General features: G+C 46.5%; 1 protein-coding gene across 1 annotated transcript; it reads right to left on the minus strand.

Annotated features, from left to right (window-relative positions):
* Nucleotides 1-868: 868 nt before the first annotated feature.
* LOC309400262 (erythroblast NAD(P)(+)--arginine ADP-ribosyltransferase-like) lies at nt 869-16,746 on the minus strand (the record flags this gene model as incomplete). Its single annotated transcript, XM_081968676.1, has 4 exons — nt 869-1,167; nt 4,113-4,779; nt 6,536-6,615; nt 16,545-16,746. The coding sequence occupies 4 exons, from the start codon at nt 16,744-16,746 to the stop codon at nt 1,076-1,078; spliced, it is 1,041 nt and encodes a 346-aa protein (XP_081824802.1). The 3' UTR covers nt 869-1,075.
* Between the last annotated feature and the right edge of the window lie 367 nt (nt 16,747-17,113).

Here is a 17,113-nt window from a genome sequence, read left to right on the forward strand (position 1 = left end):
ATCCTTGCATGAATCCCTGGAGCTTGGAAGGGTTGTGCAAAGTGGCTTGCTAAGAGGTGTTTTGGGGGGGGGGGTGGCTCCCTGGCTGAGTGGCTGCCAATGGTTAAGGAGGATGCCTGGGCGATGCCATGGGGGCAGGATGGGCGCAGTCCAAGGAGAAAAGTGATGGGGGAGGGAAGCATCAGGAAGTTGGAGCAAGGAAGCGATTCTGCTGGCATCCGTCCAACTCTGGTGAGAAAGTCCTCAGCTGGGGGAGGAAGGGAGCTCTTTTCAAACCAAGCAGGAGGAACAATTCATAGAAGAGAGCAGAGTAGAGAGAAGCAGAGTAGGGTAGAGTACAATACAGTACAGTAGACTGCAATGCAGTGCAATGCTATACAATACAATACAATACAATACAATACAATACAATACAATGCAATAGTAGAATTAGAATAGAATAGACGAGGCTAGAATTAAATGAAATAGCAGAATTAGAAGTGGAATGAGTAGAGCATCGTAAAAAAATTAGAATAGAATAGAACAGAACAGAACAGAATAAAGTACAATAGTAGAATTAGACTAGACTAGCTTAGAATTAAATAGAATAGCAGAATTAGAATTGGAATTAATAGAGCAGAGCAGAATTGAAGTCAGAGTCATTTACTTCAGTGGGCCTAAACTAGCCTTTTGATCAACCAAACAATAGGGCTGCCTTTCAACCTCCCCAATTAAAGCAGCAAAGCATCCATAAAGAAGCAAAGCTGGGTGGGAAAGGAGCAGTTTCAACCTACAGTGGGACAGGGTGGGGAATGGGGGAAGGCCTGTGTTTTCTGCAGTCGAATAAAACAAAGCTTTCGTTGTACATCAAAGACCTTTATTACTCGATTTGTCGATTTCTGATACAATCATCTGCTATCCAATAAAAGCCTCCTTGGTCTCTGCATCCTCCCTGAATAAACACCTTTTTTTTTTGCCTAAAATCCTTGTGCTTCGTCTTTTCAGTGGGGCAAACAAGCTACTTTCTTGCAAAGGTATTTTGCATGTCGCACCTGGCCTCCTTCCCAGGGAGGCTCTCTCCTTGATGGACCAGTTGTCAGAGGCTTCCTAGAGACCCGAGGGTGGTCCAGGTCAGAAGGAGACCCCACAGAAGGAAGGGCATCCCCATAGCAGTGGAGAGACCTGCATCTGTGGAGACAAAAGTAGGGTGAGAGAATGGACAGATTAATGTGGCAGTGAGTAAAATATTGATTCATTTTTATTTGATTGATTTATTGATCCATCCAGCGAAAATTGCACATTCGAACAAGCTGTCATTGTTTAATAACCCCGTAATCCCTTGCGAGGTGGAGTCGCGGCACCTGAATGGAGCTGAGTTTTTAGTGGCCAGATGCCCTTCCTATCGCCAATGCGGAATTTTTACAGCTCAGGCATGACTATGAAAAATTGTGCTTTTGATATTTAAATCTGACCGCGAGCGTCGCAGTCCTAAACTATCCAAACTGAACATTTCGGTTTAAAGTTTTGAAAAAAATCTTTTCTAAACTAGGTAATTTTTTTTTTTGGGGGGGGGGGGAACCACATTCTCTTCTATCTTTTGCTGAGATGCTTCGTTTGTGACCAGAATGCTTTTGTCAGCAAATACAGGAAATCCTTGACTTATGACCACAATTGAAGCCAGAATTTCAGTTTCTATGGAAGAAATGGGTTAAGTGAGTTTGGCCCTGTTTTACTATTTTCCTTGTCATATTTGTCATAACCACCTTTCTTCTTCTGTCCTGGGCACTTTTTAGAGAGGCACGACGGAGAGCGTTTTAACAAACTGCATCGCTGTTTGGTTTGGGGGCTGCGGTGCCTGAGATAGAAAGTCCCTACAGAGAGTAGTGACTACAGTGGAGAAGATGGTAGGAAGCTTGCTTCCCATCATTCAGGATGCTGCTTATAAGTGCTATGTCCTTAGAGCTCAAAGCATTGTTCGTGACCCCAAACACCCACTTCACGGTGTGTTTCTGTCGCTCCCCTCTGGGAGGAGGTTTTGAAGTATTTCTAGCAGGACTTCCCGATTCTGTAACAGCTTTTTTCCCTTGGCCATCCATGTGGGAAACTCACAAGATTCGTTTCTCTCGCCATGTGCATGAATACATCTGAACTAGACTGTGTTGTTTGTCTGTGTCATGTAATATGTGTAGGTATATGCATAATTTTCTATCTATCTATCTATCTATCTATCTATCTATCTATCTATCTATCTATCTATCTATCATCTATCTATCTATCTATCTATCTATCTATCTATCATCTATCTATCTATCCATCATCTATCTGTCTGTCTGTCTGTCTGTCTGTCTATCTATCTATCTATCTATCTATCTATCTATCTATCTATCATCTGTCTGTCTGCTGTCTATCTATCTATCTATCTATCTATCTATCTATCTATCTATCCATCATCTATCTGTCTATCTATCTATCTATCTATCTATCTATCTATCTATCTATCTATCTATCTATTTATCTATTTATCTTGCCATGTTTATGCAGTATCTATTAGAGGTGGAGCCCCTTTGAGAGCTGTATGCAATGTGATTTCATTTTAATGTTTGATGATTAGCATACATTCAAAGTAACAATAAAGTTATTCTAAGGTTGGCGAGGATCGGGAGCGGTCATGAAGCAAATCTAGCTTTTTCCTGCCTAAATCTAAGATCCGACTTTCCTCACCACCAAATTGCAAAATGCTCAATGTGCTTCTCCTTGTTTACTCCTCTAGGGCAAATGCTCCCATCGACTCTCAGGCTGTGGGCCCCATACAACTATCCAGCTCCTGACCCTCGCCGGCCCTGGGTTCAACCTTTCAGGTAGGGTATTGTGGTGCAGGCTTGGCATGCCACAGAGAGACATGGTTTATCTCAGCGGTCCTCAACTTTTCCACCTTGACTGGTGCGAGGGTGTGGGAGTGAGTGGCAGCAGTGGTGGGTTCCTACCAGTTCGGACCAGTTCGGCCGGTAGCAGCTTGGCAGCCTGGGCCACTGGAACTGGCAGTGACCCAGGCCTGTCATGCCCCCAAACCGGCCCTCCCGGCGGCGCTGTAGGTGCCGCCACCTTGTTTTTTGCTTCTGTCCATGCACAGAGCAATTTTAGTTGTACTGCGTATGCGCAGGGGGCGTACACCTGAGCAATACCCGGCAGTAGTGGCTGACAGAACCCACCCCTGAGTGGCAGGAAGGCACACGTCCGTGCAGCTCCATTTGTGTGAGTGCTGCTCACACGGGCACCTTCACTCGTGCAAATGGAGCTTTGTGCATTAGCGTGGAGTACTTGCGCTCGCGTGTGATGCTCCACTTACACAAGAAACTCCACTGACATGAATGGAGCTTTGCGAGTGAGCGCAAGCGCCCTCCGTTCATGCAACTGGAGCTTCACATCCATGTGCTTGCTCAGGGGTGAAATTCTCCCTGTTCGACCGAATCGGTAGGAACAATTTTCGTTGGTTCTGTGAACCGGTAGTAAAAAAAAAAAAGCTTCTGAGGATTGCGCAGCTCAACTGTGAACCAGCAGGAGAAGAATACTTTAAAAAGTGAACCCCCCCATGTGATGCCCATAGAACCAGTGGCAAAAAAAAATTAGATTTCACCACTGCCCTCGCCCATTTTCCCCTCAGCTCAGTAGTGGGCCACGCTCCATGAGTTGGGGACCCCTGGTCTATCTGGAAGACTCAAAAGTTGTATTTTCCCCCCAAAAGGCAACTGGACTTTCTTGGGGAAAATGTTTTGCTTCTCAGCCAAGAGAATACAAGAAGCTTCTTGGATGAGAAGTGAAACACTTTCAAAGAAAAAAACAGCTTTCAGACAATGGCGGCCTGGATCACGGGGGTCAAACTCGCGTCGTCATGTTGTTGCCATGTGACATATTGTGACTCCCCCCCTCCACTAAACCGGAGGTGGCCGTGGCAGGCACGTGATGCACCTGGCCTGTGGGCTGTGAGTTTGACACCGCTGAACTGGACGATCGATCATCTCCATAGGCATTTGGTCTACCTGGAACTGATTCAGTTTTGCAGCCACCCCAGATATGGCCGCGATGCTCCCTGGCGACCCCTGAACCCCACGTTCTCCCTTCTTCCAGCCTCTTACCATTCAGGTCTTCACAGTTGAAGCGGCTGTAAACCCTCCGTGACTCCAGCCGGATGTAGACCCCCTTCTGGGTCTTTGTGTAGTTGGCCACGGTGAACTTCTCATAGGGTGGGATGAGAACTTCCTTTTGCGCTTCTTTGATTGAAATGTCATGAATGGGCACTCCGTAACAGGTCCTGATAGAGAAGAAGGTGTCCTCACCAAATGTTTGGGCCACCTTTTTGTCCAATGAGGAGGAAGCAAACTGTCCAAAGCGGACTTCTGCCTTTTTGGAGGTGGTGAAACGGATCCCTTTTATCCCGCGGAAGACCTCATAGCAATCGGACGTCTTCTTCTTGGCCTGAAGAGCTTTGGTGAGGAGGAGGTGGAAGTCCTTGAAGGCATATTGCTCATAAGAGCTTTGGGATTTCCTAGCTTCTCTTGTAGCATTGTTGAAATCTTTGTCCAAGGAATCTTTGATTGTGTAGGCCACAATCACAGTGCCATAAATTGCATCCAAATTGCTGACATTTGGGACTTTGTCCAGGTGCTGTTTGGCCTTTTCCCAGGTTTTAAAATATTTTTCCGGCAGGGGAATCTTTCCTGAGTTCTTCAGCTCCGACTCTCTCTTGGGGGTGCAGTCTCTGTATTGGTCATCCACAGAATTCTCTGACATGTTGAGGGGAATCTGTTTGCAACACAAAATGGGGGGGGATTGTGCAGAGTTAATTACTGTGTAGCCATAACAAAATTCTTTCTAGAAAACCACGGTCATCCTTTGTCTCTGCACCTGACAGGAACTGGATGGGTGGAACTGCCAGAATGACAGTGGGAGATTGGACCATGGGATGGACTTGTGGGTGGGCGGGGGGCAGGATCTTGAACTTTCAACTGCGTGGGGAGAACCGGGAAGCTTTCAGATTCGGGTTTCCCAGATGTGCCAACATGGCTCTCTTAATCAATTGGGACTTTGAGGAATCCTTTTCCTCGGACTCTGATTTACCTTTGGATGCTGTTTGGAACCCCGACGCCCTTACTGTCAAAGTCCCTCAAGACCCACTTAGACCACCAGGCATGGAGGTCCCAGGCAACTAGCCACATTCTTTCTTTTTTTACGTTTTATTTTTATAGAAACAATCCATTTTCCACGAACCAGTGTGTCATCTGGGTATAAATATTATGTGCCAACATTAAAATATACAGTCTTATTCATAATTTAATCTCATCTTAGCTTAATTTCCAATGCCTTAATTATCTGATATTATAACAATCTCATTGTAATTTATTTAAATCTATTAGTTATATTGACTATTAATATGTTTTCTATCCTTTAGATATCTTTTTTTCCTATTAATTCTTATGTCTATTCTCTAACCACCGGTAAAAAGATGCCCAGATTGTATAATAATCGGTTTGTTCCTTCTCTTTGATAGCCAGTGTCAATCTGTTCATTTTTGCACATTCTAATATTTTCCTAATCACAGTCCCTTTTGTCGGGATCTCTTCACTTTTCCAATTTTGTGCAAATACAATCCTATCTGCTGTTGTAACATGAATAATCAAATATACTCTTTCTTTACTAGTAACTAGCCACATTCATTACTAGCCACATTCTCAGGTAGTTCCATAGTGGTGAATATTTTGCTCTCTCCATGGTTCCTGAATATTTTAATATATTTCTAATATTTCCTTTTCAAAATGGCCGGTCAGCCGCATGCCACTCCAGCAGCCAAGTCAGAGGAGGAGGAGGCAGCGTGGGAGTCAGGGCCAGCATCAAGGCAACCGGAGAGCTCCTAGGGGGAAGTGGGAATGGAGGGGGAGAGAGAGAGAGGAGGAGCCTCGGTCATCCCTTAGTTCTCAGATGGAGAGTCAACAGCCCCCAGGTGCTGGCTGATGAGGAAGAGGAGGAACAGCTGGGTCCAGCACCTGATGTGCAGATGCACAAAAGGCAGAAGAAAGGAGAGCAGTGGAAATCTATGGACCGGTCCTTGGGATGGAAGAGCCACCGCTGCTAGTGAAGCCCCACCCTAGCTCTGGGGATAAAAGGCAGGGGGCAGAGATGAATAGGTGTGGCAGACAACGATTCCTCTCCCTGCCAGGCAGACTTGTTAGCCTACATCGAAAGAGAAACTTTTTGGAGGGGCTGCTGGCGCTCCTAATAAAGGAATCATTGATTTAACTACAGAGAGTTTCTCTTCTTTGGGGAGCTGAGTCAGAACATCCGACCACGGCCAAGTTTACATGGCTTTGCAATGGCCCACGTGGGAGCGTTTCTTCTTCAACACCTCTCGTTTTTTAGACACAACCAAGGGCTTAACAGCAGGAAGTGGCTTTTGAGTCAGGTGGGGGTGGGTGGGAACAGACTGCTGCCTACTGCCTGCCTGGAAACCCCTCCCCTTTTAAAGAGGTGGACACCACCGCTGACAAAGCTGCTCAGTTCATACCAGTTCAAGTCCTACGACCGATGCAATCACACATAATGCTGTGACGACTGCCAGGATGATGGCCTTCTTCATCGGGACTCCTGAGAAAAGAAAAACAAGGAGAAACCGCAGTTGCGTGTGAATCCCCACCCACGATCTCCATAAAACATCGATCAGATCCCACCCATAAAGGGGAATCTTTGTAGCTTACCGAGGGTTGACACGAGGGGTCCTTGGGGCTCTCTGAGCTCAGTGGGGTTTTTCCCCCCAGACGTTTCATTACCCAACTAAGCTACATATTGGTGCTAGAAGGAAGTGAGGTGGGGGGGGGGAGGTGGAGAAAGGATTGCGGTGCCCTTGATACTTACTTACTTACTTACTTTATTGGATTTGTTAACCGCTCCCTCTCCCCTAGGGGACTCGGGGCGGTGTACAGACAGAATAAAAACATTATAAAAACATTATATACAACAATTACAAAACCCCATAAAAAACAAATTAAACACAAGTCTGTACAATAGTGCAAAGATTAATTAATGATTAAAACCAAATTAAAATACCCCAAAATTTAAAATAACCGGTCAGGAAAGTCAAGGGATTAGATCATGATTACGATTGGGTCAGGCCAGCTAATTGGAACAGGTGGGTCTTGAGTTCCTTACGGAAGGAGCGGAGGTCAGTAATGATTCTAATGTCAGGCGGGAGGTCGTTCCAGAGGGTTGGGCCCATCACAGAGAATGCTCTCTGAGCTTAGTGGTTTCCTTGCAGATGCTTCATGATTCAACTATGGAAGTTTATTAGTGCTAGAAGGGAGGGGGTTTGCAAGGAGGAGGAGGAGGAGGAGAAATTTCTGTCCTTCCCCAAAGAATAAAGCCCCAAAAGAGAGTGACGTTTAGATTCTGTCTGCACCCGATGTGTAATTAACCCAAAGGTGGTGGAAAAATTGGGTTTAAGACTGAGAACTATGAAAGTACCTGTCAGCCTCTGCTTTGCTGCTCGCTTTCGGCTGCCATTGAAATGGAGAGGGGGGGGAGATAACATGGTATCTGGGAGGGGAAGCTTAAGCACAGGAGAGAATGAAGAAGGGAGTCATTTTCTCACCATCTACTGCGCATGCTGCAGATAGTGGAATTGCCGCCAAGGCCAACCGTCCGGCATACCAACCTGATGATGGGTTTTGAAAGTGCAGCCCACATGACACCTGTGGGGTGTGGGGGTTGGACTGGGGGTTGGGATCACTAGGGGAAGGGAGCTGGGTCACATATTGATATCTATGATTACACGCGTTTTGCTCAGATCTTGCTTTGCTAGCTGCTTTCTACTCATAACCAGTAAAAGTACTCTTAATTCTGAAAAATGGAGTTGAGGGGTTTCTTTCTTAGTTACTGATGGAGGCTGCCCTGACAGTACCCTTTGCCTTTTGCCAGTTGGATGAGTCAGTTTCTTGAGGGCGGGGGGGGGGGTCCATTTTGTAACCGGTCCAGTAGAAATGTGGATGGGAGATCACCAAGAAACCTTGATTTTTGTAATCGTGCCAGGGATTGATTGGCCCCTCATACTGGGATTACTTTGGTTGTGGAAATGGAACCCAAACGTGAACTGAGGAAAGGATGGCTATGCATCGATGCAGGAAAACCGCCAGAGGGGGAGAGGAAGATCTACAACAGACTGCAACAGACCTAGCAGCCATTACGGGAGAATCTTTAGGGGGAGGAAAAAATTCTGCAAGAATATTGGGACCTCAAAGAGGTTTTCAGCAAAAGGGCTTCCGACAAACTCCCCACCCCCACCGCGCAACCGATTGCAGCATAGAAATCCTCCCAGGGGAAAAACTCCCTAAGCCACAGATTTACTCAATGACCACATGTGAAATGGAGGAGTTACGCAATGTCATTGATAAAAACCTAAACTTCATACAACCTGCTGGGCCGCAGGTGGTCGTACCTGTCTTGTTCAGAGAGAAAAAAGCTGGCTCTTATCGTTTCTGTGTCAATTACAAGAACCTGAATGCAATTTGCATGGAAAACGTGTACCAGCTGCCCCTCATGAAGGACATGTTAGCTCATTTGGGCAAGGGAAAATTGTTCAGGAAACTAGATTTAAGAGAAGCCTATGACAGAGTCAGAATAAATGAGGGAGATGAGTGGAAAACTGCTTTTAATTGCCATTTGGGATGTTTCCAATTTAGAGTACTCCCATTTGGACTTCAGGGGGCGCCAGCGGTCTTCATGCAATTAATAAACGAGGTGCTGCATGAACACCTGTACAAGGCAAGAATTTATACCCTCATTTGCTAGCAGTCCAATGCCCATCACGAATCTCCTAAAATCAAAGGGAGAAACTAAACCTAGACCTAGTAAGTCCCTGAGCTGGACTATGGACTGTCAAGCAGCGTTCGAGAAGTTGAAGCAGATGTTTGCAGCCGAACCAGTTTTAAAACACACGGACATGGGCGCACCGTTTGTGGTCCAAGCAGATGCAAGCGACGTTGCAGTGGGTACAGTGTTGCTCTAAACAACCGCAGATGGAAACCCGCAACCTTGCGCCTACACCTCCCGTAAGCTAACAGAAATGGAAAGAAGATAGGCCATATGGGAAAAGGAACCTTTTGCCATCCGGTGCGCCTTGATAACCTGGTAATATTACCAGGAGGGGCAAAGCATCCATTTGAGGTATGGACTGATCATAGAAACCTTGAAGCCTTGAAAACCCCACAAAAGCTGTCACCTAAGCAGGTACACTGGGCACAACATTTCAACTGATTCAACTTTACCCTAAAATACATCCCTGGAGGGAAAAGCTTTATGGCGGATGCCTTGTCCAGGCTTCCCCAGTACAACAGTACCCAATCGGTCATGATTCATCCAGTCACCCCAGCTAAACACCTAGCTGCCCCAATGGTCACCAGGAGCCAAGGGACAGTGGATTTAGAGGTGCCCACTGACCTGATGGAAAAACTGAAGGAAGGTCTTGCATCTGATGACTGGTTCAAAGAGCACTCTGATGAGCGCACTATGCAAGGTGGCTTTGCTTGGGTAGAAGCTAAGTTGTATGTTCCTGCCAGCCTGAAAGCTGTTGTCCTTCAACGGGTCCATGACTCGAGAATGGCGGGACACTTTGGTTTTGTGAAAACCTTGCATTTGGTTAAAAGGCAGTTTTGGTGGCCTTCCTTTAAAAAAAGACATAGAATCCTAGATAGCTAACTGTCCCGTTTGTGCCGCAGCAAAGAGACCACCAGGGAAGCCTCAAGGACTTCTTCAGAGTGTTGCCCGGCCTGGTGCACCGTGGAAGGAGATATCAATGGATTTTATTGTCGAGCTGCCAGAAAGGCTCAGAAATACTGTCATCTGGGTGATCACCGATCTGTTCTCCAAACAAGTGCATTTTGTACCCTGTTCCAAGATCCCATCGGCAAAGACATTGGCTAAACTGTTTATTGTACATGTGTATAGGTTACATGGGGTTCCTAAATGCATTATTTCAGACAGGGGGATCCAATTCACCTCTCTCTTTTGGAAAGAGTTCCTAAAGTTAATAGGCTCCACCCCGGGGGCTAAGCTCCGCCCACCTTTTGCAGACGAATGGGGCTTGTGAAAGGGCTAACTCGGTTCTAGAGCAGTATCTTAGTTGCTATGTCAATTATCGACAGGATAATTCGGCTGACCTCTTGCCCCATGCAGAGGTGGCGTACAACAATTCAGTACATAGCAGTACTGGAATGACCCCCTTTAAAGTCGTGTTTGGCCAGGATTTTGTTCCCATTCCTGAATTGCCTAAAGAAAGCCACAGAATTTGTCCTTGTCCGAGTGGAGTGACCAGCTTCAATGTTTCTGGCCGATGACCCGCAAGGCTTTAGATGCGGCTCATCAAGCCCACAAAAAGCAAGCTGATAAAAAAAAGGGCAAAGCCAAAAGAGTACCAGGTTGGGGATGGGGTATTTTAGTCCATCAACTTTCTTCAAACGACTTCCTCAAAATGGCTTTGTTCAATTTCTAAAGCACCCATCTCGCCTAAGCAGCTCTGCACAGTTTGCAACTGCGTAATAAAACACTAGAAACACCTGAATTTAAGCATAGATAAAAGAACAGAGTTCAAGCAGACATTTTCAGTGTGAATTCCACCCCACCCCACCCCACCCAGGCCTCTGACTTACGAGGTGTGGATGATCTTGATTTGAACTTGTGTGAGTCCCTTGAGCTCTGCACGACTGTGGTCACCTACCACAAAGTGTCTGCTAAGAGGTTCTTCAGTGGCCCCTCCCTGTCTGAGTGACTGCCAATGGTTGAGGAGCAACTTAGGGAAGGCCATTGGGGCAGGATGGGCACTATCCAAGGGGGCAGAAGGAGGATGGAGCAAGCCAACAATTCTGTTGGGACCTCTCCAAGCCTGGTGGGAAACCCCTGGACTGGGGGAGGAAGGGACCCCCCCTTTCAAATCAAGGAGGAAGAAAAATATAGAGAGGATGTCTACAAAACCACAGTGGATTTTTTTAAAAACTCGCTCATTCACTGTGAAAAGAGGAAGGGAAGAATAAAGCATAGCTTTTCAATACAAATCAAAAGTTAAGACGTGCTCTGAAGACACTCAGCCATCGCCACCGAGGCCCATCATGTTAATTCATTCTTCATTCATTAATTTAAACATTCAATTCATTCAATGGTAGATCAAGACAAATCTTACACACACACACACACACACACACACACACTACATGTAATAATCTCGCTGCAGTTGTCATTTGTGAAAAACTAGGTAAAGCTATGTGAACAAAGAGAAGCTGGAACAGGATAAAGAGAATAACAAAATGAAGAGTGAAAGAATGACAGAGTAACAGCAGAGGTGGGTTCCTACTGGTTCGGACTGGTTTGGCAGAGTAGGTAGTAACTCATCCGGACACACGCCCGGACTGGTACTACCTACTCGGCCAAATCTTTTTTTTTTTAACTTCTGCACATGCACGCGCTCCCGAAGCACATCCATGAGCAAACCGGCAGTGAAAGAAGCAGGAACACACTCCTGAGTAACAGGACAACAGAATAGTTGGAAGGGATCTTGGAGGTCTTCTAGTCCAACCGCTGCTCAAGTAAGAGACCACCTACCATCCTGGAGAATGGCTAACTAAGGGGTCTTCCAGTCACTGTGGGGCTGTCCTAGGGGGAGGCGGTCAACTTTTTCTCCAAAGCAGCTGAAGGCAGGAGAAGAAACGAAGGATGGAAACCAATCGAGGAGAGAACCAGCCTGAAACTATGGAGAAATTTCCTGACAGTGGAAAGGCTTTTGTTTCAAAAAGAAAGTTCCAATCAACTACAGCAACCCCCCCTCCCCCATTCCGATCTGATTCAGATCTGGTATGAATATGTGTTCTTTCCTTGTTCTTTGGGCTGGAGACAATACTCTCACTGCTCTTATAGGTTTTCCTTCTGTGTGAATGATGTTGAGGGTTGATCCTTGGGGCTAAGGTGAATGTAATTGTTTTTGTTTTTCTAATATGGCCCTAACCTGCCTAATCAGTTTCAGACAAAAACAGGGTGAGGAGCAGAGAGGTTAATGTGCCAGCGAATGAAATAATCTCTTTAATTTCTTTTCTATTTCAGGCAGATGGCTATCCAATCTTTTGAAAGTTCTTATCATGTCTCCAAGGTCTTTATTAGGCTAAACATACTTAGTTCCCTGAGCTGTTCTTTACAATTTAGCCTCCAGATCCTGATCACCTTTGTTGCTCTTTGTCAACTCATCAAATTTCCATGATGAAGAAATGGGGGGGAGCTCATTCCACGCATACCTCCGGCCTGAGATGGATCTACAGGAGGCTTGTGAGGGGTGCACCCCATTGGAGAATGTGATTTATGACACAGACTGAAGGAAGGGAAGGAATGGGGGTAAAGTTCAGCCGTAATTCAAATGATGCTTAGATCTTACTGCAATAGGGTATTGCCAAAATGGTGCTCCTAATAAATGACTGGTTTTCTTTTGAAACTTGGCTTGAGGCTCATTAATCAATTAGGGCATCTTTCGGAAACCTGACACTCTACTTTGCACCCTTTCTAGGGCCTTGGCATCTTTTTGGAATCATGGTGAGCAGAAGGGGACATACTATTCCAAGACTAGTCGTATCAGAACAGTGTAAAGCATTACTATCACTTCTTGTTGTCTTTGGAGATTCTCTGTCATCCAAGTCATGGTTGTCCCAAAGAGGCTCCCCCCCCCCCCAAAAAAAAGACAACTGGACTTTCTGGTTTTATTTTGGAAGATGTTTGAAGACTGCTGGTTTGAAAGATGGGTCAAAGAAGGTATCTACATCCAAATGGAACAGTCCTCACTCGACAGAGGGGGAGGGGTAGGACATCATCTATCTCCAATCTACAGCCAGTCCTTTCAACCATTCCAAGAAGGCTCCACCTCTAGTTGCACCACAGAAAAACCTCCAAGTGGCCTCAACAACCATCTAAAAGGATGCAAATGACCAGCTGTCTGCAAGGAATATAAATCCTTCCATTCTCCACTCTCCAGTCAGAGATGGAGAAGCTCATTAGATATGAAGCGAAATGTCTTCAAAGAAAAAAACAGACAGTCCAGTTGCCTCTTGGGGAAAAAATGGGATTCTCATTGCCTTGATACTATCCTTCTGTTGTTCCTGGCTAGGACTACATTGGTTTTGTTGGCAGCTGCAACACACTGCTGACTCATACTGAAGTGGTGTTCCACTATGACACTATTTCCCTCTCAAAGTTACAAGAAGTCCTCAACTTATAACCCCAACTGGGACCTGTTCTGACTCAGCTCCCAAACACAACAAGCCCTTTGTAGTTAAGCTTTCCTTTATTAGGAGCACCAACAGCCGCTCTCTCACAGCAGGCTACGAAGTCTCTAAGTCCTGTGGAAAGAGATGCTCGCTCCCCCCCAAAACTGGCCCAACACACCAGGAGTCTCTCTCTTTCTCCCCATACTAGCAAAGGAAGTGTCTGGAAGGTGTGCTTCTTTCTTCCAACACACAGACACACACACACACACACACACAGACACACACACACACGGATTCAGGATTCAGAAGTGCAGGCTATCAGTGGCTGACCATCTGGGAGATGAATCGTTGCCTGCCACATCTATTCATTTCCACTGCCTGCCTTTTATCCCCAGTGATAGTGTGGAGCTTCGCTAGCAGCCGTGACTCTTTCTTCCCCAAGATCGGCCCATAGATTTTCATTGCTCTCCTCTTCTCTACCTTCTGTGCATCTGCACATCAGGATGTCAACTTGTCACTTCCAGTTCCGGCTGCGGTTCGCGACGGGTATGCCTTGTTCGCCCAGCGCACTCCTGGTGGGCTCCCCTTTGATTGGGGGGGCCACAGGAAGCCTTGTAGGGGCTCCTGCCGAGGGGGCAGCTTAGTGGGGGACCCCCTGTGTTGGCGGCGGCCGGGGGGCTCCCCGCATTGCCCTAGGCATCAGGAGGCAAAAGGGGAGGCGCTTCTGCGTCTTCGCGTTGAGGCAGCTGGACGAAACTGAAGATTTGAAGGATGCAGTTGCAATGTGGTGAGATGGAGATTCCTCCCGTTCCCTTTTAAGACTGAAGGAAAAACAAAAAGACTGTCAGCTCTTTAGAAAAAACTTTCAACTTGTTCCTGGGAAGTGTGACTGGAGGGAGGGGGATTCCCCCCCTTGGATAAGTGGCTCTAAACTGCTCTCTGCCCCAGAGGAGGAGGAGGAGGAGGAGGGGGGAAGCGCTGGTATGAAGTCACGCTCATAGCAAACAGCAGATTTATTTTACTGCAATTGTGAAAATGAGGTGATGATCTGTTTCTTTCTGAAAACTTTGAAAACTTTTGGTTTGTTGCCTTCTGATCCCAGAGCTGGCAGGGCAAGATGGCACACTTCCGTCGTCTTCATGTACTTTGAAATTTGACTCCACCGACAGAAACTGCTGGCATTTTGTCTTTGTCTCCGTGACACTCAGAGATATCTCTTGTTACACTTTACCCTGGACTTGGAACAAAAGATTTTATTGCTTTATTGCCTGGAATTAGAATAGTGAAAAGGTCCTTATTTGCCTGGACTCCCTGCCTCGCGATCTCTCTTGGCTATCCACTGTGGAAAACCGGAACTCAATCTTCCCGGTTAGGCCAGAGGCCTTCTCCGGGGGCTGATTTCATGAGATGGAGAGTGAAGATACCACACAGGATTCCTCAGGATGAAGCCGCACCCAGAGTTGCCTCTGGGGACCTCTTTTATTGGTAAACAAGGAAGGGCGGAGTAAAGGGTTCATACTACAATTACACATAGGTTTAACACTACCATATTTGGTCATACTTCCTGTAATAGGTTTAACACTACCATATTTGGTCATACTTCCTGTAATAGGTTTAACACTACCATATTTGGTCATACTTCCTGTACAAGCATTCTATTGGTTCCTGGTGTCATGTTTACATTGGGTGCTCATCCTGTCATTGTGGTGATGAGATCCTTTTGTCTCCTTTGTTTTTCCTCCTAACGTGGTTCAGCCTCCTTCCAGAGGCCTGCACGTAGTGGAAATTTACCAGAGATAGTTCTTCTGAGCACATGTTTTTTGTTTAGCTCTTAATGGTGGATCAGATACTACTGCAACAATCCACCTTTCCAATTGTTTCTTCTCTGCACTGACACAGTCATCTCTGAGCTTTGCTTACTACAATGCCACCTAAAAGACCACTACCGGGGAAACCGGGTTTTGCTGGCTCCGCCCCAGCATCTTCAACGTCCAGCCCCAGTGGACAACAGACACTAACATCTTTGTTCCAGCCTAAGCCCCCTGAGGTGGACTTTCAACAGATGCTTCAACAACTCTTAAAGGGGCAGGAGGACTTAGAAAACCAATTGAAAGAAATGAACGAACAGCTCAGAGAGAATCAAGACCGAACGATTCAGAATTCATAGAGACTGGAACTTTTGGAGGAGGGGACGGCTGAGATGAGCTGGCAGGTGAAGGGGGTTCAGAGAGGAAACCAAGAACTTGAGAACCATCAGACAAAAATGGAATTTGAAAGGATGTCTTTTTTCCTTAGATTTCAAAATGTAATTGATGATGAAGACCTGAGGGATATTATGACAAATCTACTGGCCGAATATATTAAAAAAGACAGACAACAGTTGGGGTGGGATATGGACCTGGTCTATAGAGTAAATTCAGCATATGCCAGAACACATAACGTTCCAAGGGAGGTTCACATTAAATTTCTCAGAAAGACCACAAGAGATGAGATTCTGAGTGCACAAAGGGGGCAAGCATTAAAATACAAGGATAGAGAAATGGCCATTCTGAAACAAATCCCAAAGAAAGTTAGAGATAAAAGAAAAAATTATTCGCTTCTAGCGAAGAAATTATACCAGAAAGGGGTGTGGTTCAGATGGCTTATGCCAGAAGGTATGCTAATATTCTGGGAGGACACGAGAGTTAGAATTAATACAACTATGGAGGCTGAGGCCTTCATGGAAAAAAACAAAGTCCTCCAAGATAAACCAGATGACACTACACGGGACATACAGGACACGGGAGGTGCCGGAGCTCTGCTGGAAGGGGGAGAAGATTGTTACAGCAGGCTTGTGAGGCTGAAATTTTACAACCTGCTGCAGCACTTCATTGGTGAAGGTGATTTATGACACAGACTGAGGGAGGGGAGAAACAGGGGTAAAGTTCAGCCATAATTAAAGTAAAATTGGATCTGACTCAATGCAGGTATTGCTGAGATGTTGCTCCTAATAAATGCCTGGATTTGTTTTGAAACTTGGCTTGAGGTTTGTAAGTTAATTAGGGCATCTTTCAGAAACCTGACACAGGCATTGGGCCCAGCTGTTCCTCCTCCTCCTCAACATGGGCTGGAAGGCTGATGGTTTGGAAAGAAGATCTGCTCCAGGCTTGCTATGATCTGCCGAAGGGCCACCTTGCGGGGGGGGGGGGAGTGGGACACAGCCGCCTTTTGGGCCCAGCTTTGGCTTCCACAGGGCCTGCGGGTGAGAGGACTGAGAGAAAATTCTTCTCCCAAGGACTGCCTGCTTGCCCATCTTCTGTCCAGGCTGGTCCAGAAGCAGCATGTCCCCTTGTTGCGGGCTACATTCAGGACCCAACACAGAGCAGAAGTCGAGCAGGCAGCAGCCCAGAGCAGGGCCCAAAATGTGGTCAAGTCTCGTCGTGTTCCCTCCCCTCAACTGAGGCGACCCTTCGGCTGAGCGCAGCAAGCCCAGAGCGGATCTTCCGTCCATGCTATCAGCCTTACCTTCCAGCCCATGGGGCTCGCTCCGTTTTTACAGTGGCAGCCAAAGGCCATAGCTGTCTAGCCCACAGCTGGCAGTGGTGGTGGTGGTGGAGGTTGCAGCATGATATTCCCAGCCTTTTATTTTAAAATCTCCACAAAAGAGAGAGGGAAGGAAATCGGCCCCTTTGTTGGACCCGGAAGCCTTGCCTGTCTGCCTTATTGGGCAACATGGCACCGGGCGCAATCTTGGCCTGTCCCTGGGAGACGGCCAGGAGCATCTTGTGGGCTTGGGCTAGGCAGGCTGGCTGGCTGGTTCATGAGGCAGTGATGGCCACTGGACTGGTGCTGGGATCACCGCTCTGGATGAAGCCGGC

Source organism: Natrix helvetica, assembly GCF_964273705.1.
Source record: "Natrix helvetica genome assembly, chromosome: W".
Taxonomy (NCBI): domain Eukaryota; kingdom Metazoa; phylum Chordata; class Lepidosauria; order Squamata; family Natricidae; genus Natrix; species Natrix helvetica.